Source organism: Lycium ferocissimum, chromosome 9 (genome assembly GCF_029784015.1).
Source record: "Lycium ferocissimum isolate CSIRO_LF1 chromosome 9, AGI_CSIRO_Lferr_CH_V1, whole genome shotgun sequence".
Lineage (NCBI taxonomy): Eukaryota > Viridiplantae > Streptophyta > Magnoliopsida > Solanales > Solanaceae > Lycium > Lycium ferocissimum.
The window spans coordinates 21,612,478-21,635,741 of NC_081350.1; the positions used below are offsets into that span (position 1 = coordinate 21,612,478).

The 23,264-nt window shown below is 33.7% G+C and overlaps 2 protein-coding genes and 1 pseudogene across 2 annotated transcripts; all 3 read right to left on the reverse strand.

The window, feature by feature from the left end:
• Positions 1 to 5,982: 5,982 nt before the first annotated feature.
• On the reverse strand, positions 5,983 to 8,396 carry LOC132069292 (histidine decarboxylase-like). Its single transcript, XM_059462688.1, has 6 exons — positions 8,280 to 8,396; positions 7,724 to 7,943; positions 7,395 to 7,629; positions 7,076 to 7,269; positions 6,849 to 6,985; positions 5,983 to 6,756 (listed from the first exon to the last, which is right to left on the reverse strand). Exons 1-6 carry the CDS (start codon positions 8,301 to 8,303, stop codon positions 6,178 to 6,180), a joined length of 1,389 nt encoding a protein of 462 aa, XP_059318671.1. The 5' UTR covers positions 8,304 to 8,396; the 3' UTR covers positions 5,983 to 6,177.
• A 6,417-nt stretch (positions 8,397 to 14,813) lies between these two features.
• LOC132069293 (histidine decarboxylase-like) lies at positions 14,814 to 17,212 on the reverse strand. Its single transcript, XM_059462689.1, has 6 exons — positions 17,056 to 17,212; positions 16,483 to 16,705; positions 16,154 to 16,388; positions 15,847 to 16,040; positions 15,604 to 15,740; positions 14,814 to 15,517 (listed from the first exon to the last, which is right to left on the reverse strand). Exons 1-6 carry the CDS (start codon positions 17,077 to 17,079, stop codon positions 14,951 to 14,953), a joined length of 1,380 nt encoding a protein of 459 aa, XP_059318672.1. The 5' UTR covers positions 17,080 to 17,212; the 3' UTR covers positions 14,814 to 14,950.
• Positions 17,213 to 19,871: 2,659 nt separating this feature from the next.
• LOC132069294 (histidine decarboxylase-like) lies at positions 19,872 to 22,160 on the reverse strand (annotated as a pseudogene).
• Between the last annotated feature and the right edge of the window lie 1,104 nt (positions 22,161 to 23,264).

Consider the following 23,264-nt stretch of genomic DNA (forward strand, 5'->3'; position numbering starts at 1 on the left):
ATTAACCATTGAAGGGCAAAGAAGAATACTTGTCTTTGATTTCACTAATTCCAGCCACGTTGAGAAGTCAAGTTACTAAGGTAAGGTTTGATCATTTTCTACACGTTTTAGTAGGGATTTGGACTTGTTTTAACTTGGTAAATATGAATTGAATCCATGAAATTATATGTGTTGATGTTGAAGCATTGTTGAAGCCGTAGGGGGCTGTTTTGTGTAGAAGTAGTAAACTGAATTGAATTAGTATTATGGTTGTTGTTGTCATGGATTATGTGATGAGGATGAAGGAATTAAATGGTTAAAGTTAAAGTTGTATTTGTTTTGTGGGCTGTTGTAGAACTTAATGTGATGTTAATGTAATTTTCTTGCATATGAAGGGATGATGTTGTTGTCGTGTGGTTGCTAGTATAGTTCATGAATTTGGATGAAAAGAGTGTATTAAGTAATGTATAATGAACGTAGATGGTTTGTTTGTCATGTTAGTAGGTGTTCGTGAGATTATCGGGCATCTCTTTACGTTGTTAGTTAGGGGCTGTTTTGGATATGTCGTTGTTGTTCTTGTTGAGCTTGGAAGATTAAGTATGACTAAGGTTATACATTGTTGGTTGGGCTGTTATAGGGTTGTTTAGATGAAAATATTATGACTATGGATCATTAAGAATAACTTGAATAGGTCGTAGTCGTATGTGGATTATTATCGAATGTTGTAAATGTGGGTTGTTTGGAATGTTGTGCGGGCTGTTCGAAGTGTTCTCAAATCTTGTCTTGAATAGCCTCGATATAGTACTTGAACGTGTGAGTATTGATGTTGGCTTAGTTGTTATGAAGTTGATTTGAATATAAGAGAAACGTCCACCGTCTAATTTTCTAGAAAGGAGTCACTAACGTTAGAATACGTTTTGAACCTTCCCGTAGCTTAACCATAGTTCTTGACGTCTTGATATAGGTTGAGACGCTTCGGGCAGCGTATACGTGTTGTGTTGCGAATAAACGCTAAAGGTATGTAAAGCTATCCCTTCTTTTTTTGGCATGTCTTAGACGTAAGTGATGTACGATATGAGCTTTAGGGTAATTCCATTCATAAGTTCCGAATGTGATTCATGATTCTTATTCACTTCTTGATGTTAGAACTCTTAAAGTAGTTGAGCTACTGCCTCTCGAGTCTTCTATATGTTGGATAGTAGTTATATGTATAAGCTCCCATTCCTAAAGACTCTACGATGACTAATGTCCCTGATTCTATAAGCTGTTTCGCATTATCTTGATACATGTCTATGATTCCTGAGGCTCTATTTGATATAGTTCATAGTGATATTTAAAGAGTACTTAACATGACTATCGCTTTGATACTCGAGCGTTAGCTAGTCTACTTATCTATTGAGTCTCAGATGATGATTTAGTTGCATATGGTTACTCACTACTCTGCTCGTGCATACTGTTATTACATCTTTCACCGAGTCCCGGGCCGGGTATGTTTTCGTGCACGCTTCATGCATTGTTCACCGAGTCCCTCACTAGAGGGCGGGGTACGTATATATATATATATATATGATATTATGATAATGATATGATGATACGATGATATGATGATATGACGATGGCACCGAGTCCCATGATGGGCCGGGCATGATATACATGCATATGACATCTTCACCGAGTCCATAATGGGCCGGATATGGTATATGATATAGGCATGCATGATTTTATTTCTTAAGACACAGGTACAGTGATTCCTTGATTATCATACTTGCCTCCCGGATTTTCTACTTCGCGATGATCTTTCTTATTGTATTTCATGCTTTATATACTCGATATTTCGTACCGACCCCTTTCTTCGGGGTCGCGTTTCATGCCCGCAGTACGTACACTCGCTTTGGTGATCCGCCTGACTTAGGATTTCTATTCAGCTATCTTGGAGTGCTCCATTGTCCGGAGCCTAGACTTTTGGTACAGATCCTTTTGATGTACATATATGTTTATCCAGGGGTACGGCGGGGCCCTGTCCCGTCAAATGTTACTGTTGATACTCTTAGAGGTCTGTAGACATATGTATGGGTTGTATATAGATGTTGTTTAGCTGTGTTAGCATGACTTATGTTTTGGGACGTTCCCATTCGTAGTGGCAGCCTTGTCGGCTTGCGTATATATATATATATATGTTTTGGGATGTTGTATGTAGTGGCAGCCTTGTCGGCTTGCGTATATATAGTTGGGACGTTCCCATACGCTATGACAGCCTTGTCGGCTTATGTACTGTGTTATCTGTTGGTTGTGACTCCTCAGGAGACAGGTTGCGTTGATATATATATGTGACAGTTCTGAGATGATATTCTGTTTTTGTAAGTTCCATATTATGTTTAGTTGTGGATTGATTATAGCTAACAAGTGTGTATACGAGTGTCTAGCTCGGGCATTAGTCACGGCCTAAGGGGTTGGGTCGTGACACTTCACATCTAATTTCATTACGTACCAAAGTTTTTATTTCTTTTAGTGTTGGTCCTTGTCCTGATGTATCAAAATTTTTGTGCGTCATGTTCGCAATCAAGTCAGATGTAGCTTGTTTATGGTATTTTGGCACACTTTTGATACCAGAATTATATTCACCACAATACCTTTTGACAACAAAGCGTGTCGAATTTGCCAACTTTATAACACATACACGCCAAGTGCACTTCTTAACAATGCATTTTACAAAAACAACTTAGGATTAGACTTCTTTATCTTCATTTGAAACTTAGCAGTGAGAGCAATCTTTCTTAACTTCCTCAAAACTGTCTTTTTGTCTTCAAATATTTGCCCAAAATGAAGGTCTGAAAGATCACTAAATTTACCTTCATTGCAACACTTGTCGCTCGGCATGGTTGTAAAGTTGTCCTCCCAAGCCACATCTGTCATAGGATAATCCCCTTCCGAATACATTGTTTCATCATCAGCAACTTGGTAATCGGAGGTTACATGCTGCTCCAAATGAAGTTCCACAAATTTATCAATTGGTTGTTCTTCTTCCACAAAATAAGGACTATCATGCTCTTGGATCACATTCTGCTCCAATTGAAGTTCGGTAAACTTATCAATTGGTTGTTCTATTTCCATAAAAATAGGACTATAATGCTCTTGAATCACATTCTGCTCCAAGTGAAGTTCAGTAAACTTATCGACTGGTTGTTCTTCTTCCACAAAAATAGGACTATAATGCTCTTGGATCACGTTACAATCATTACTTCCCACAAGAACTTGTATTTCACCACTTTCACAACTTACTGCACTTGTCCTTTCAATTCTCTTCCCATCCTCAAGTAAACACACTTTCAGTGTGGGTCTAGCACCTCGTTCCTCAACAATTGTAAAATAGGATTTTAAGTCAAAATCAATCTTTAATGGAACATATGGTGTCTCTTGCCAAGTTTTATCCAAAACCATTGGCTTGTAACTCAAACTAATGTTGCCCGAATCACATGTTATCTTGCATAGTTGACATAATACTTCTACCAACTCATTATAACATATTCCTTGACAACAATGAATCACCCTAAAAAAAATTCCTCCTTGAATTCAAACTCAATGTAAATAATCAGATTACCCATTGTTATTTATAGATGATCACCTGCAAAACAAAAAAAATTAATTAATACCAATATCTTGCATCTTATAAAAAAGATCTATGTGTTAACATAAATCTCTTGCTTAAGTCATTAGATCTCTTTTCTTGTTCATCTTCTACTTCAACACCCAAATCTCTTACGTTTTGACCTCAGATCTCCTACGTTGAAATACACAAATCTCCTGCTTCAATAATCAAATCTCTTATCTCGTTTATGTACTACTTAAATACACAAATCTCCTGTGCTTCTACTAATATCTCCTATGTTTTAATACACAAATCTCCTACGTCAACTATCAAATCTCTTTTCTGGTGTATCTTCTACTAGTATGGTTCCCCCATTTTTTCATTTTCACCCACAAAATAAACACAAAAATAAACTTGAAAGAATACATCACTTACCCAGAAATCTATCAATTCAAAACAAGAATATTTTGCCAGGCATCTATTTTTTTCACACCATGAGAGTTTGAGAAGCTTGATTTTTTCAATTTAACCCACAAAATAATCAGAAAACAAAATTTGAAGGAATACAATACTTACCCAGAAATCTATCAAACTTAAAACAAGAATCTTTTACAAGGCATCTATTTTTTCACACCATCTTGTTTGAGAAGGTTGATCAGATGGAGGGAAAAGAACCAGCTGGTTCCAAATATGTACCGATGGCTTTTTCCTAAATTTATTTTAACAATCTTTAATTGCAATAAAGCCCTTCTATTTTGCAAGGCAATTACAAATGTTGACTTGGCAATTTCTTTTGAATATGTAGGTCCCACAAGGGTCATAAACTTACAAAAAATTTGTAGAGTTCCACAAAGCAAAAAGATTTTTTGTAATGGGTCAAATAACCACTTGACCTGTTACGGTTCGGCTTTTAGATTTAAATTTAAAAGTTTCAAGTTTCAAATTTCAGAATTGAGACTTATATCCAAAAATCTGAAATTATTAGTCATACCAATAACCAATTAGACATAGACCGTATGTCAATGCTAAGTCAGATACGACTCAAGTGCACAGATAGCCAATATTAATACCTCTATTTAAGGCATAGCCTAAATTTATAAATCTTTGTAAGTCCAACAATTTCAAAAATCGACTTCAAACCTATGACCGAGTGAAAAAATTGAGACCTCCAGTTACAAACTTTAGACAATTTGGAAGCAGACGAACTTCAGAATTTTGGTCTAGTCTGGCAGTCCCAAATTTCAAATCCGTATGTCTTAGATTTGAACTACCAAACCTAACTTCAAACAAAATGTGTAAGTATTTTTATCTTCTTGAAGTGATTTTGAGCTAAATTAGCCACTAGAAATAGTGGAGCCTCATTCTGTTACACACAATAGCTAGCATCATTTTGTATCCAGAGTTTAACACGAGTTTGGGTCCTTTTTCCAATTGGAGAGAACGAGAAAAAAAACAATAATAACCACGCCTCAGTTCTGAACAATTTGGGATGAACTATATGAATCGTCACTATTTCATTTAAGCTTAACTCATGTCACTATCATACCAAATATTTATATATACCAAATAAATATATAATTGGCGTTTGAGAACTCAGATAAAAGTTTTTCCAAAATTTGTGCCAGAAGTTTCTAATAGGAATACTTTATCATGTGTTCAATTGAAAAAAATTATAATTCGAGGATTTAGATAAAATTTATTATCAAATTTAAGAAGTTACTGATGTATTCCGACAATCCATAATAATTCTGCTCATTATGAGCGCTAAATAAATGTCTAGTCTTTCTCCATGGGCATTGGCCGGCCGTAATCTCGATATAGTCATTCAAACGGCTCAACGAACTTTCCTTCTAACAAGTATTACAAGTTTACGATAGTTCAACTTTTCATTGCATTCCTTCATAACAAGCACAAACAACTTATTTGTGTTTCTTTTATTTTATTATATATGTGTGATTGTATGTTTGTAGAATCAAAATATAATTCTTAAAACTACGACATTCTAAGTATATTTGGACGTATTATATCTCGAAAGATTTTAGGCTTTGCCCGTTCATAGAATTTTTTTTCATTATTTAAACAAATTTCTTCGTAGCTCTTTGAAATATTTTGGACCTTTTCCCCTAAATTTAAGTAAGTCTTTATCAGAACTATTTTACCGAAGCTATTCAAGTTGAACGACTTTTATCTTGCCTCAAGAGTATGCTTTATTGCACCACAATCAAGTGATCAACTATTCCAACAAGGTATATACACATGCACACGTATGTACATGTATATGCATGTACATAGTATGCTTTATTGCACCACAATCAAGTGATCAACTATTCCAACAAGGTATATACACATGCACACGTATGTACATGTATATGCATGTACATATGTATGTGCACCTCAGTTCCCATAATGTATAATCTTATTTTAATCACAAATTAACAGTAAGTTAGTGCTACATAAAGATCATAAAAGAGTGTTAAAATTTTTTAATCAAAAAATGTTTCATTTATCTTGTCCAGTAGTATAATCAGGTATACAATTCACTTGCAATGTGGGAAATACAAATGAAGTCATAAAGAATTAATAAATGATATCTCTCTTGTCTTCTTTGCCTTCTAAGGACTAATGTAGTCAATCTTATGATAATAGCATGCACAATTTTGAGCACCAATATCATCTGCAATACAAGGAGGCACGACTTTTCCGTCTTGGTACCATAGTTTTCTTTGTTGTACTAGATCAGTGATGAAATTGTCAAGCGTTTCTCGGGTGATGCCTGGCATAACAATAATATGTGCCATATCTTTGACGCATGAAAGTTGCCAACGACGGACAAATTCATGGTCACGAGGCCTTTCAAGTACAACTATGATGCTAAGCTCATTTAGCATGACACTTATCCCTGCTTGCTGTAGACGGTCTTTCAAATATCTGGCATTATCGAGGCATCTTTTAACATCTTTTTGCAGGCCAATTTGACCTTTAGCGCTCAAACTATACCATAAGAAAATTGGAGCTAAACCATTACGACTACCAGAAATAGTGGCGTCCACAGAAGCAATGTACTCCACATTTCTTGAGAGATTATTGATGTAGCTTTTTCTTGTTATTTGGACGCCACAAGGCATTGGGCATCCTAAGAACTTGTGACCAGAAATTGTAACACTTCCAATTGGCTTCTTGAAACTAATCATCTGTTCGAATTAAATAAAAAATTATTAGAATGTCGTTCTGAAAATTAACCAAGAGTTTGTTAGAATTAGTTTAGTAAGAAATGAAACCTCACATTGTTTATAAAGGGGACCATAAGCCCACATAGTGCTGCATCACAGTGGATGTAAAACATATCATGTGAATAGCCACAATCTTTGAGTATTTGAAGAATGATATCAACGTCATCAACAGCTCCTTTGAAGGTAGTTCCTAAACCAGTAAGGGAAAAGTTGTAAGAGGACTAAGTACATAACAGAAAAAAGAAAAGGAAAAAGGATAGAGGTTGGAATAAATATATACCGATTGTCACATTTATAATTGCTGGCTTGTCCTTATTTTGAAGTAACTTTGTTCTTAGATCTGAATAATCCATCTCCCCATTTATTGATGTGCTGATCGTTTCCAAGTCCATTCTGTACATTCTTGCAGCTTTAGGGACTGAGTAGTGAGAGTCTTTTGACGCATATAATATTCCATTAGGAAGTAGCTCTCTCCTGCATAAATAATGTTAAGAAATTTAAGAGTACTGAAACAATATAATTTGTTTTATTATACTTTCTTTGTCATAACAACTTCTCAAAATTTTTGTTTAGTCAAACAATATAGAACTAAAACTTACCCTAACAAAATGCCATGGAGATTGCCTTCAGTGCCACCATTTGTAACATAACCCCAATATTGATCCTTTTCAATTTCCCATAATTGTGCAAACCAATCCAAAACAGCCATTTCGAAGTCTTTTGAATGAAAGTCGACAGTGTTCTGGATGAAAGGATCACCACAATTATTTAGGTGAAATTGCAAAAGTGGCACTAAGGTTGCATAGTGCTCATAGCATATGTTCACCGGATAACCTGAGAAAAATTAGACGAAAAGAGTTGATTTAGCCATCTCATTGAGTGGGTAATTGGTGGCGAAGAGTGAAGGCAATAAGAAATAATATTTTACCTAAATGATAATTGACTCGTTGGGTAAGTGTGTCTATATAATTGACTAAAATAGTGTCCAAGGAAGGACCATCAGTCTGCAAGCCAGGCTCCATGACAGAAAGTTGCAAGTTCTTCCTTGGACCTGCAGGTGGCTCCACCTTCTGTCTCTTGTAATCGCCATTTGAAAACAAACGGTGTGGCGTTAAACCTCTGGGTGTTATGGCCGATGGCTCAAATTCCTGTCATCCAGTTTAAGATATAATTAAGTAAAATAAAAACGACATTTGTCTAATAACATAAACTTTTAAATGAGGAGATCATACAATTCAACAATTTTGATTCTGGCAACTAGCAATACTTATGGGTAACTAAAATGAATACATTTTTGTTTTAGGTATTAGAAGACTATAGATCACAAATAATAGCTATCAATTATAGATAATTTCATAAAACCTTTCGGAGAGGACAACTAAATTTTTGCAAAAAATAGCTTTTGGAACGAAACAAAGTGAGTAGTTTGTAATTCATGTATCGGAAGATGTTAATTTGGGCATGTAACACGAACAAAGACGTACCATTTCAAGTGAAAGGCTACCCATTCTCGTGGTCGTGGAGTACAAAGTTTTTTGTTTGCTTAGAATGGAAAACCAACTGCTGACTGAAGTTTGTTCATTTGTCTGACTCTGTGGAGTACTTATATAGGTCTAAAAGATAGAGGTTGTGCACCAACCATCTATTATTTGTTTTCGTTTCTCTTTTGCTTCTTTTTCCCCTCTTTTTCCTGTTAGTTTCTTCAATGTATCCCACTTGCCTTTTCTAAAGTTTCATTAAGCATATTGCAAATGGACTTGCCCTTGTGGTTTGACCCCGTGTTTGAAAGTGACTTCTCAACTTTGCCACACATTATTCTATTATCAATGGGTGGGTGAGATTAATGAGAAGCCTAATCCAAATAAACATGTGCAAAGACTAGTGCCAAAACTCGAGTCTGTACACAATTCATTCTTTCTTAATAGTTATACCGCTTCTTGTAGCAGCCATTGTGTCTAACTACAACCAATTATAAAAAAGAATGGGTTTTGCTAACTAAAAGGCTGGATGGAGGAGGTAACCGTGATTATTTTGTTATTTCTAACTTTCATTGACATCTTGCGTCAGAAATATGATATTTTGTATATACAACTATGTACATTTATTCTCAAGAACAAAATTCTTAACACGCACGATTAATTTATTTTTAATCTGTTCATTCATTAGTCAATGTCATTACTTATGCTCAGTTACTAAACTTTACTTCAAAAATATGATTTATTTGCTCTATACTTACATATACATAGAATGAAAAAGGAAAATAATAATATGCTTTGAAAAAGTTAAAAAGAAAAAAAGGACATAGTATGATAGCCTAAGGGTAAAAAATGCATTTAAAAAAATTGAGATAAGAGGATGAGAATATTTATTATTTTGATTTGGAGGGTGAATTTAATTTTTTAAATGAAATTAGAATACGAGAATGCTTTTCACCCAGTAGAAAAATGTAATAGTAGCAAACTTTTATCCTTGTGTACCAATATATTTTGTGGAAGAAGTTTCCATTTGAAAGTTTGGCAAACAATAGTTTGACCAAATATTTGCAAACTGGCAGAAGAGAAAGGTTAAGGATTGTCAGCTGCACTTCGCTTTCACTGAATCCAAACAAGTGGAATCTACTTCACTCCATCACTCGCCAAACATGTATGCACCTCCCAACGTCAATAATTTATTTTAAAAATAACCAAAGAAGTTAACTAATGATTCGAGAATTGGTCAGCGGAGAAAACATATACACGAGTCAACCTTTGAATTGGTCTTTTTATAGCTCTGTTCACACGAATTAGCATTTAAAAATGTTACTCATATACATGTGGTACTAATAACATTATGAATAATGAGTTGTTTTTTTTTGTTTTTTTTTTTTTTTCCTGTCGGGGGGTGGGCATAGATTAGGCAAAATTTAAATCTTAATTTCTTCGTTTTTTTGTTCTGGTTACTGTTCAGCTTTTAGATTTAAATTTTAAAAGTTTCGAAATTTCATATTTGAGACTTATATCCAAAAATCTGAAATTATTAGTCATACCAATGACCAAGTACGCACTAGACGATATGTCAATGCTAAGTCAGATACGATTCAAGTGCACAGATAGCCAATCTTAATACCTCTATTTAAGGCATAGCCTAAATTTATAAATCTTTGTAAGTACAACAGTTTTAAAAATTGACTTCAGATCTACGACCGAGTGAAAAAATTGAGACCTCAAGTTACAAACTTCATACAATGAGGAAGCAAACGAACTTCAGAATTTTTGTCTAGCATAGCAGTGCCAAATTTCAAATCCTTATGTCTTAGATTTGAACTACCAAATCTAACTTCAAACAAAATGTGTAAGTGTTTTTATCTTCTTGAATTGATTTTGAACTAAATTAGCCACGAGCAATAGTGGAGCCTCATCCTGTTACACACAATAGCTAGCATCATTTTATATCTAGAGATAACATGAGTTTGGGTCCTTTTTCCAATTGGAGAGAACGAATAAAAAAAAAAAAAAAAAAGCCATGCCTTGAACAATTTGGGATCGACTATATGAATCGTCACTACTTCATTTAAGCTTAACTCATGTCATTATCATACCAAATAAATATATGGGTATGTGTGTGTGTATATATTACTTTTACTACTATATTATATATATAAAAGACAATCCAAAGAATTTTGTAATACTTAGTTACATTGTAACTATTTGGTTAGCTTGCCAACCAAAAAGGTTTTGCTCTTTCAAATATTTACCCTTGTATTTGCTATTTATTACTTCATATATCAAAGTATGTTTTCAACAAATGAAGATATTTTCAAACCAATAAATGAAGATATTTTCAAACCCCTTTTTGGTAATACATGGCCCCTTAGACTAACTTTTTGGAAGTATGTACCATGACTTTTTTTCTATGTCTTATTTTTGCCCCTACTTTATTTCTTTTTACTTAGGTTGCCACATCCAATATGGTACATATAATTTGAGTCCTTTGAAAATACTTGAAAAGTTGTGCATGGTGATGATGTCATCTAATCGAAATAGCTCTGCACAAAGATAATCTAAAATGGTGAAAATAATAATTTTGGAGAAATCATTTGGTACTGACAGAGTGTCGATTATATTTTCTTAGTAATTTTAAAATCACCGTTAAATTTCTCTTGATCTAAATTTTAATTTAAAAAATATTTTGAAAATATAAAGGTTTAGTGATTTAACACAATTATACAATAGAAAATAAATTTCAATAACGATCCTTAAAAAAAAAAAAGAGAAGAAACAAAATTATTAGATACATACGGTGAACAAAATTATTAGATACAGATGTCGTCATTGCAATGAGACATGATTTAATTATTTAAAATTTAGCCAATCCTAATTTACTTGGGGCTATATCATAGTTATAATATCATTATAACACAAATTTAGAAAATATATTAGACAAAGAAAAAAGAAAAGAAATACATCTCCTCACATCCATTTCTTGAAAGGAAAAGAAAATCTTTAATTAAGAAAAATCATTATTTTTTTCATATATCTTTAAAAATTTTGAATTGTCAAGTATTGAAATTTATAGGACTTTTTACATAGTTTTTAAATAAAAAATTTCAAAACACTTATTGATTCTATGCCCAAGTTCATTGTCAAAATTAAATAGTTTGACTCTTAAAATTTAAACTGCGTATGACATAAATTGAAACTTATCAATTACTTTATTACCTTAACTTGAGCCCGGGCTCAGCACGAGCTTCCCGACACTAATATATATAGGCTAAACCCATCGACAAACACCAAGTTGTCCACTTTTTCACTCAACACCTAAAGTGACTCTTGTTCCATTTAAACACTTGGTGGGTCATTCCTATTTCACTTGTATACTTTTTTTGCACCGTTATTGGAGCAAACCAACACCAAAGGGGGCGCCACCTCATTACACATCCAACTAGCCCAAAAGCCCCAATTTTTAATGGTCAAAACTCCACGAATTTACAAATTAGTGAATTTACAATTAAAATGAGTTGGCACAATTTAATTGAGTTGGTACAATTTAAATGAGTCAAGGCACAATTTGATTGGTCACTTAATCCACGTGAGACGATCGGTGTTGGTTTTACTCCGATAATCTGCAAAAGTGTCTAAGTAATAGAACGACCCACCTAAAGCTGTCTAACAAGAAAACACTTTAGATGTTCAGCAGTGGTTTAACGCTGACGTTGTCATTCACGTGCTTCATATATATATATATATATATATATATATATGGGTCATACTAACATACCACATGAAGGTAGTAAGTTAGCTATGTCCCCACTTTTTACTTTCCTTAAATGCCCCTGACAGAACATATAGGGACACATTAACTTGAGGAATTTTTTGTCATTTCAAAAAGAAAAAAAAAATCCAGTATGCTTTTTTGCCTTTCTTTAGCTGGCGTCTCCACCCTTTCTCTTCTTCCAGTTCCTTTTGAGATGAAATTATTTGTTATTTAAGCAGTCACTTAGTTTTCTGAGGACGAATTCAGTTTGCTTTGCTGCAATCCCTATTTTCACGATTCCAAACTAATTTCCATAACTTCAAGTTCCATATTGACGGACTGCAAAATATGTTTGCTTGAATGAAATTATTTCAGTAATTATACTATTTGTAATTATGGGGGAATTGTTCTATAGGAATCAAACTTCGGGTCTTCTTTAAATACCCAATTCACCCCAAGTCTTAATTTTTTGCCATGTTAAATAATACGAACCTTTTTCTCATTGTCAAGGAAAATTAAAGTATCATACTACTTCAAATTAATTTGTTTTTCCTTTGGTTTTCTTTACACATAGATTAGAATGCAAAGTTCTTACGTTCGTTAATGGTCTGAATTAGATTACTTGAAGATAAAAAAAATAGATGATATCCTATAATGGAAGAGTTTCAATTTAAAAAATGATTACCAGTCCATAAAAACAAGATAAATGGGTCTTCTTTCTAGAGAGAGAAACAATGGAAATGAAAAGTGAGAAGTGAGAAAGGGGTAGATTTGGGTACAAGACAAAAAAGTCCTTATGTCCCTATATGTTCTGTCAGGGTCATTTAAGGAAAGTAAAAAGTGGGGGTATAACTAACTTACTACATTCATCTACAGTCAAATCTCTTTATGATGACACCGTTTATCCGAAAATTTCATGGAGATAGCCAAACATGTAACCCTTCCATGGTTGTGTACTCCTCTTATGGTGTTTGAAAAGGAGACAATTGGTCTCACGCATAGGGCAGAACTGATACCTGCTGGCAAGTAGGAATAGTAGCATTTAGATCCATATCACTTATTTGTGCTGAATAAACCTGCAACATTACAAGGGAAAGGCTTATATGTGCAGGGGGATGTGACCCCTAGATCACCGAAAGAGTCATTTGTAGGATTTAAGAGCTTGAGTGTGGGGTTCCTCATCCAGCAGTCCAGACTCCAGACTACAATTCCAATTTGTTTAGGGATATTCTTTTATGTAATCAAATTGTTGTCTATCTTTATAGTAATGGAGACCATGCTACTGTCGATCACAAACCAGTGAGTTCACAAAACTGCTTCACATCCCAATAAAATTACTAGTATGTTTCTACCAAGAGTCATTTACAAAAGGAGTATAGGCTTTTATGTCTATTGTTTAGTCCCACAAACATTGCTAAACGAATAAACGCGGTAAGCTCCAATTGCACTGAAATGATTTGGGAGTACAATTGTGCACTCCCAAGAATCAAACTTCTGTGGAGAGTTCGCTCCAAAGTGCTTATTCAACAAGCATTTCATAATCACCCTTAAATTGTTTGCACTGAACTTCTTTGAGTTTCTCGAAATTTACTACCAGTTTACAGTAGTAGGAAAAAAGTGAAAACTTCACAATTATATACATTGAGCCATCTAAAGATAATAAAGGCATCCATGACAAACTATTGATCCTAGAGAATACAACAAGAACATAAATCCAATTTTTTGTGCTTAAACTCATTTATTATTTAGTGTTAATATACGACAGCTTTTCTGATATTATGGTCTTATATGACATGGACAGGTACAAATACATTAAATTTTTTACAATTTTCAATAATAGCATTTGGCTTGACCCCAACCATGTTAATTGAAGTTATAAGATTACAATGATTTGAGAGGGACATGGAACCTTGCCTCTAATCTACAAAAGAAGATTGAGTATATCAATCTTAAAAGGAAAGAATTAGCCTATACAAAGCTCTTTCCATAAATACAAAGCAAGTTAACGAACAAAGAAGTTGCATTTTTCATATCTTTTTCTAGCAATGGGCAACTGCCATTTATCAAGTTGAACTAATCCCTTGACTTCTCTTGGTAGACTTTGGTGAGAATGGTATAAGATCCTAGTTCCACTTGAACATGCAAGGTTTGCCAGATAGTCAGCAACAGAGTTTGCTTCCCTAAAGCAATGAGTAACTTTATCAATTTAAATATTGATAAACCAAATCTTAATTTAAACATGCAAGGACTATTCTTCCCCAGCAATTTTCATTGTGGAGAGAGAGACGACAGTCAGCAGAACAAATTCGTACTTATTTATTCATAAAACCATAAAATGTTCTAAGTATATTTGGATGAAAAATATTTTGATTAATTTTAGACCTTACCAGTTCATAGAGTTTTCAATATTTAAAGAAATTGCTACATAGTAGTTATTTTGAAATCTGTTTAACTTTTCTTCTTAAACTTTAAGTAAGTCAAGATAAAGCTATTTTACCCCCGCTAAATCAAGTTGATCTTTCTCAGTTTCTCTAAAGTAGATGCCTTATTACCCCATACTCAAATGTTCCAATTACAAGGTGATGTACACGGGTGGATGTATGTATTAATATTTATGCATGTATATCTCAGTTCCCAATCATGATCTTATTTAGATTTATATTTTACAGTAAATTGATGTTACTCGAAGATAATAAAAAATTGTTACCAGAATTTATTAAAAAAATTGTTACCAGAATTTATTAAACCATGTTTCGGGTTTTGTTATCCAGTACAGTACTAAAATATACAATTCAATTTGAATGTGGTAATAAAAGAATGAAGTAATGAAGAGTTACAAAATGCCATCTCTATGGAAGACATATTGGTAGCAACAAATTAAATTAGAGCTCTATATGTAACTGCTTCCCTTGTAAGCAATAATTCAATCAATCTTATGATAAGAGCATGCACAATTTTGAGCACCAATATCTTCTGCAATACAAGGAGGCTCGGCTCTTCCGTCTTGGTACCACACTTTTCTTTGTTGCACTAGTTCAGTGATGAAATTGTCAAGCATTTCTCGGGTGATGCCTGGCATAACAATAACATGTGCCATATCTTTGACGCATGAAAGTTGCCAACGACGGACAAATTCATGGTCACGTGGCCTTTCAAGTACGACTATGATGCTAAGCTCATTTACCATGGCACTTATCCCTACTTGTTGAAGACGATCTTTTAAATGTTTGGCATTGTCGATGCATCTTTTAACATCATTTTGAAGGCCAATTTTACCTTTAGCGCTCAAACTATACCATAAGAAAATTGGAGTTAAACCGTTACGACTACCAGAAATAGTGGCATCGACTGAAGCAATGTACTCCACATTTCTTGAGAGATTGTTGATGTAGCTTTTTCTTGTTATTTGGACACCACAAGGCATAGGACATCCCAAGAACTTATGACCAGAAATTGTGACACTTCCAATTGGTTTCTTGAAACTAATCATCTGTTCAAATTGCATAAAGAATAATTAATTAGAATATGCTCCGCGGATTACTCAATAGTTTGTTAGGAGTATGAAGCGAAACTCACGTTGTTTATAAAGGGGATCATAAGCCCACATAGTGCTGCATCACAATGGATGTAAAACTTATCATGTGAATAGCCACAATCTTTGAGTGTTTGAAGAATAATATCAACATCGTCAACAGCTCCTTTGAAGGTAGTTCCTACATTTAAAAGGACCATAATTAATTAGAGAAATGTTGTGCGAGGACTAAGTACATAAAAGAAAGAAAAAAAAAAAAAAGGATAGAGGTTGGAATAAATATATACCAATGGTGACATTTATAATTGCTGGTTTGTCCTTATTTTGAAGCAACTTTGCTTTTAAATCTGAATAATCCATCTCCCCATTTATTGATGTGTTGATCGTTTCTAAATCCATTCTATACATTCTTGCAGCTTTGGGGACCGAGTAGTGAGAGTCTTTTGACGCATATAATATTCCATCAGGAAGTAGCTCTCTCCTGCATAAGTGATATTAAGAAATTTAAGAGCATTGAAACAATAGTATAATTTATTTTATTACACTTTTCTTTGTCATAACAATTTCTTAAATCTTTTGATTTGTCAAACTTACCCATTCAGAATACCATGGAGATTGCCTTCAGTGCCACCATTTGTAACATAACCCCAATATTGATCCTTTTCGATTTCCCATAATTGGGCAAACCAATCCAAAACAGCCATTTCGAAGTCTTTTGAATGGAAATCCACAGTGTTCTGAATGAAAGGATCACCACAATTGTTGAGGTGAAATTGCAAAAGTGGTGCTAAAGTTGCATAGTGTTCATAGCAAATGTTCACTGGATAACCTAATAAGAACAAGAAAACAGTTAATTTAGGTTCATTGAGTGGGTAATTGGTGGCTAAGAGTGAAGGCAATAAAAATAATACAGTAATAATTACCTAAATGAAAATTGACTCGTTGGGTAAGTGTGTCCAAATAATTAACTAAGATAGTGTCCAAGGAGGGACCATCATTCCTCAAGTCAGGTTCCATGACTGCAAGTTGCAAGTTCTTCCTTGGTCCTGCAGGTGGCGGTGCCACCTTCTGTCTCTTGTAATCGCTATTCGGAAACAAACGGTGTGGCGCTAAACCTCTAGGTGTTATGGCTGATGGTTCAAATTCCTGTCAAGTATCACAATCCAATTTAAGATATAATTAAGTAAAAAGATATCATGTCTAACGATGTAAATTTTTAAATGAGATGATCATACAATTAAACAATTTTGATTCTCACATCAAGCAGTTACTATGGAGTCAAAAGATGTAATGATCAATAGTAGTACATTGTTTCCTTTAGGTGTCAGAAGACTATGGATCACAAATAATAGCTATCTCAATTGCAGAATTCCTATATTAATTAGAAGATATAATTATCTAAATTTTGCAAAAAATAGCTTTTGGAACTAAACAAAGTGAATTGTTTGTAATGGTGAAAAGGAGACAGTGAAGATGTTAACATGAACAGTACGTACCATTTCAAGTGAGAGGCTACCCATTCTTGTGAAGCACAAATTAAGGTTTTTGTTTGCTTAGTATGGAAAACAAACTGCTGACTGAATTTTGTTCATATATCTTTGGGTACTTATATATGTCTAAAAGATCAAGGTTGTGCACCAACCATCTATTAATTTTTTTTTTACTTTTCTCTTTTCCTTCTTTTTTCCCCTCTTTTTCCTGTTAGTTTCTTCAATGTATCCACTTGCCTTTCTAAAGTTTCATTAAGTTTATTGCAAATGGACTTGCCCTTGTGGTTTGACCCCGTTTTAGAAAGTGACTGCTCAACTTAATTTGCCACACATTATTCTATTAATTATCAATGGGTGGGTGAGATTAATGAGAAGCCTAATCCAAATAAACGTGTGCAAAGACTAGTGCCAAAACTCGAGTGCGTAAACAATTCATTCTTTCTTAAGAATTATACCGCTTCTTGTAGTAGCCATTGTGTCGAACTACAACCAATTATAAAATGTTAGTTTTCTATGTGCCTTGCATAAAAAAGAATGGGTTTTCCTCCTCCATCCAGTGATTATTTTGTTATTTCTAACATTTTATAATTGGTTACGTGATTATTTTATAATCACGTAACAGTGATTATTTTGTTATTTCTAACATTTTATAATTGGTTACGTGATTATTTTATAATCACGTAACAGTGATTATTTTGTTATTTCTAACTTTCATCGACATCTTGTGTCAGAAATATGATATTTTTTATAGACAACTATGTACATTTATTCTAAGAACAAGGTTTTTAACACGCACGATTAATTTATTTTTAATCTGTTCATTCATTAGTCAATGTCATTACTTATGCTCAGATACTAAACTTCAAAAACATGATTTATTTGCTCTATACTTACATATACGTAGAATGACAAAAGGGGAAATAATAATATGCTTTGAAAAAGTAAAAAAGAAAAAAGAAAAAAAAGAGAAAAAGACATAGTATGATAGCCTAAGGGTAAAATATGCATTTAAAAAACTTAATTGAGATAAGAGGAAGAGAATATTTATTATTTAGAGTTGGAGGATGAATTTGATTTTTTTAAGTGAAATTAGAATACGAGAATGCTTTTCACCCAGTCGAAAAATGTAATAGTAGCAAACTTTTATCCTTGTGAACCAATATATTTTGTGGAAGAAGTTTCCTTTTGAAAGTTTGGCAAACAATAGTTTGACCAAATATTTGCAAACTGGCAAAAGAGAAAGGTAAAGGATTGTCAGCTGCACTTCGCTTTCACTGAATCCAAACAAGTGGAATCTACTTCACTCTCTCATTCACCAAACATATATGCACCTCCCAATGTCAAATAATATTTAAAAAAAAAAAAAAAACCAAAGTAAGTTAACTAATGATTCGAGAATTGGTCAGCGGAGAAAACATATACACCAGTCAACCTTTGAATTTGGTCTTTTTATAACTCTGTTCACACGAATTATCATTTAAAAAGGTTACTCATATAAATGTGGTACTAATAACATTATGAATAATGATTTTTTTTTTTTTTTTTTTTTTTTTTTTTTTGGTTGTCGCAGGGCATAGATTAGGCAAAATTGAAATCTGAATTTCTTCAATCTTTTGTTCGGTGCTTTTAGATTTAAATTTTAAAAGTTTCGAATTTCAGATTTGGGACTTATATCCAAAAATCTGAAATTATTAGTCATACCAATAACCAATTAGACACTAGACCATATGTCAATGGTAAGTCAGATACGACTCAAGTGTACAGATAGCCAATTTTAATACCTCTATTTAAGGCATAGCCTAAATTTATAAATCTTTGTAAGTATAACAATTTCAAAAATCGACTTCAGACCTACGACTGAGTGAAAAAATTGAGACCTCAAGTTACAAATTTCAGACAATTTGGAAGCAAACGAACTTCAGAATTTTGGTCTAGCCTGGCAGTCCCAAATTTCAAATCCGTATGTCTTAGATTTGAACTACCAAACCTAACTTCAAACAAAATGTGTAAGTGTTTTTATCTTCTTGAAGTGATTTTGAACTAAATTAGCCACTAGAAATAGTGGAGCCTCATCCTGTTACGCACAATAAGTCATTTGGTATCCATAGTTTAACACGAGTTTGGGTCTTTTTTCCAATTGGAGAGCGAGAAAAAAAAAAACAATAATAACCACGCCTCAGTTCTGAACAATTTGGGATCAACTAGATGAATCATCACTACTTCATTTAAGCTTAACTCATGTCATTATCATACCAAATAAATATATGGGGGTGTGTGTGTGTGTGATAACACAGATAAAAGTTTTTCCAAAATTTGTGCCGGAAGTTTCTAATAGAAATATTTTATCATGTGTTCAAATGTTCAATCGAAAAAAATTATAATTTGAGTATTTAGGTAAAATTTATTGTCAAATTTAAGAAGTTACTCATGTATTCCGACAATTCATAATAATTCTCTTCATTAAGAGCGCTAAATTCATAATAATTCTCTTCATTAAGAGCGCTAAATAAATGTCTAGTCTTTCTTCATGGGCATTGGCCGGCCGTAATCTCGATGTAGTCATTCAAACGGCTCAACGAACTTTGCTTCTCACTAGTATTAAATGTTTTCGATACTTCAACTTTTCATTGCATTCCTTCATAACAAGAACAAACAACTTATTTGTGTGTGTGTGTGTGATTTTTTTTTTTATTATTATACGTGTGTACGTATGCATGTACATATGTATGTATGTATGTGCACCTCAGTTCCCATAATGTATAATCTATTTTACTCACAAATTAACAGTAAGTTCGTGCAACAGAAAGATCATAAAAGAGTGAAATTTTTTTAATCAAAAAATGTTTCTTTTATCTTGTCCGGTAGTACAATCAGGTATACAATTCACTTTCAATATGGGAAATACAAATGAAGTCATAAAGAATTAATAAATGGGATCTCTCTTGTCTTCTTTGCCTTCTAAGGACTAATGTAGTCAATCTTATGATAAGTGCATGCACAATTTTGAGCACCAATATCATCTGCAATACAAGGAGGCTCGGCTTTCCCGTATTGGTACCACAGTTTTCTTTTGTTGCACTAGATCAGTGATGAAATCGTCAAGCGTTTCTCGGGTGATGCCTGGCATAAAAATAATATGTGCCATATCTTTGACGCATGAAAGTTGCCAACGACGGACAAATTCATGGTCACGAGGCCTTTCAAGTACAACTATGATGCTAAGCTCATTTAGCATAACACTTATCCCCTCGCAACTGCTGATGCTCTTTCAAATATCTGGCATTATCGAGGCATCTTTTAACATCTTTTTGCAGGACAATTTGACCTTTAGCGCTCAAACTATACCATAAGAAAATTGGAGCTAAACCATTACAACTACCAGAAATAGTGGCGTCCACAGAAGCAATGTACTCCACATTTCTTGAGAGATTATTGATGTAGCTTTTGTTTGTTATTTGGACACCACAAGGTATTGGGCATCCTAAGAACTTGTGACCAGAAATTGTAACACTTCCAATTGGCTTCTTGAAACTAGTCATCTGTTCAAATTAAATAAAAAATTATTAGAATGTCGTTTTGAAAATTAACCAAGAGTTTGTTAGAATTAGTTTAGTAAGAAACGAAACCTCACATTGTTTATAAAGGGGACCATAAGCGCACATAGTGCTGCATCACAGTGGATGTAAAACATATCATGTGAATAGCCACAATCTTTGAGTATTTGAAGAATAATATCAACATCATCAACAGCTCCTTTGAAGGTAGTTCCTAAACCAATAAGGGAAACGTTGTAAGAGGACTAAGTACATAACAGAAAAAAGAATGAAAAAGAAAAAGGATAGAGGTTGGAGTAAATTAGTATATACCGATTGTCACATTTATAATTGCAGGCTTGTCCTTATTTTGCAGTAACTTTTTTCTTAGATCTGAATAATCCATCTCCCCACTTATTGATGTACTGATCGTTTCCAAGTCCATTCTGTACATTCTTGCAGCTTTAGGGACTGAGTAGTGAGAGCTTTGACGCATATAATATTCCATCAGGAAGTAGCTCTCTCCTGCATAAATAATATTAAGATATTTAAGAGTACTGAAACAATATAATTTATTTTATTATACTTTCTTTGTCATAGCAACTTCTCAGAATTTTTGTTTAGTCAAACAATATAGAACTAAAACTTACCCTAACAAAATGCCATGGAGATTGCCTTCAGTGCCTCCATTTGTAACATAACCCCAATACTGATCTTTTCAATTTCCCGTAGTTGTGCAAACCAATCTAAAACAGCCATTTCGAAGTCTTTTGAATGGAAATCCACAGTGTTCTGGATGAAAGGATCACCACAATTATTTAGGTGAAATTGCAAAAGTGGTGCTAAGGTTGCATAGTGCTCATAGCATATGTTCCCCGGATAACCTGAGAAAAATTAGACGAAAAGAGTTGATTTAGTCATCTCATTGAGTGGGTAATTGGTGGCAAAGAGTGAAGGCAATAAGAAAAATTATTTACCTAAACGAATATTAACTCGTTGGGTAAGTGTGTCTATATAATTGACTAAAATAGTGTCCAAGGAAGGACCATCAGTCTGCAAGCCAGGCTCCATGACAGCAAGTTGCAAGTTCTTCCTTGGACCTGCAGGTGGCTCCACCTTCTGTCTCTTGTAATCGCCATTTGAAAACAAACGATGTGGCGCTAAACCTCTGGGTGTTATGGCTGATGGCTCAAAGTCCTGTCATCCAGTTTAAGATATAATTAATTAAAATAAGAAACACATTTGTCTAATAACATAAATTTTTAAATGAGGAGATCATAAAATTCAACAATTTTGATTCTGGCCACTAGCAATAATTATGGGTAATTAAAATGAATACATTTTTGTTTTAGGTATTAGAAAACTATAGATCACAAATAATAGCTATTAATTATAGATAATTTCATAAAACCTTTCGGAGAGGACAAGTAAATTTTGCAAAAAATAGCTTTTGGAACGAAACAAAGTGAGCTGTTTGTAATTGTATCGGAAGATGTTAATTTGGGCATGTAACACGAACAGTACGTACCATTTCAAGTGAAAGGCTACCCATTCTCGTGGTTGTGCACTACATAAATCTCAAATCTGAAATGTAAGTTTGTTTCTCAAATCGAAATCAGTTTGCATTTGAACGATACTTGCTCCTAACTCGTGTGAAATTTAGTTCTCCCAGATTAGAATATCAAAGGAGGACGTTGCAGATGCCCGGGGCGGTATTTAGGTATATTGTTTCACAAAATTTTGATTGTTTAGGTATATTGTTTCTCAAAATTTTGATTGTTTTCCCTAATTTTGATTGTTTAGGTATATTGTTTCTCAAAATTTTGATCGATTCTTGCTGCTAACTTGTTTTCTAGGGTTTTAATGTTCTAATTTTAGTTCTAATTTTGATTGTTTTCCCTAATGTTCTAATTTTAGTTCTAATTTTGATTGTTTTCCCTAATCTAGGGTTCATGCATGAAGTTCTATGTACTGATTTCACCCGATTCATGTTCTAATTTTAGTTCTATTGGCCAAATTGGGACTGAGTTGGTAAAATTGGTAGAAAATTATTTTCTATCAACAATCGATTGGTGATTTTACAGTAGAAAACTTTAAATTAAGATAGTTGTCAAGGAAATTTTGGTAGAAAAATGTTTTTCTTCTGGAAATTTCAATCTCTGTGATTTTTAGGGTTCTAACTGTTCTATTTTTATTGTTTTCCGGATCGTTGGTGACTTTACTTGTTGCTATGTGCAGAATTATTAATTAACAATTTTGAGGTTATTTGTGTTGATGGTTAATTTTGAGTTGATTCCCTGTCTTTTGAAATGATTTTCTTGAATTATGGTGTTTTCGTGGCGTTCCGGGAACTCTTCGGTGTTGGAGAGCATCGTCGGCCATAATGTTACTTTTTCTTAGATTGTTCCTTTTCTGTATGTATGATTTTGTAGTTAGGGTTGCAATTGATGCCCATTTGTTCCCATGAATAGCATAAGCCTTGTTATACCCCGCGTTTTCAGAGCATGAGTATGACATGTCCTCACCGTAGTAATGGAGTGTCGGAGACGTCCCATGATGTTTTGAAAGGCACAAGCCATGGAAAGTACGTAACAACGAAGTAAAAGGATGAATTACAATCTCGTAAGTCGTAGTCGGGAAAGACTATTTTGAGACCCGAGAACATGACCATTTTTAGTATAA

Bases quoted from the DNA above. Each gene is read 5' to 3' on its own strand.
- LOC132069293 (XM_059462689.1), bottom strand. From the start codon at position 17,079: ATGGGTAGCCTCTCACTTGAAATG. The intron at 16,389-16,482 runs GTAATTATTACT...TGTTCTTATTAG, and splicing joins ACGAGTCAATTTTCATTTAG to GTTATCCAGTGAACATTTGC. The intron at 15,741-15,846 runs GTATATATTTAT...TTTTAAATGTAG, and splicing joins AATTATAAATGTCACCATTG to GAACTACCTTCAAAGGAGCT.
- LOC132069292 (XM_059462688.1), bottom strand. From the start codon at position 8,303: ATGGGTAGCCTTTCACTTGAAATG. The intron at 7,944-8,279 runs GTACGTCTTTGT...ACTGGATGACAG, and splicing joins GTAGCCTTTCACTTGAAATG to GAATTTGAGCCATCGGCCAT. The intron at 6,757-6,848 runs GTGAGGTTTCAT...TAATTCGAACAG, and splicing joins TGGTCCCCTTTATAAACAAT to ATGATTAGTTTCAAGAAGCC.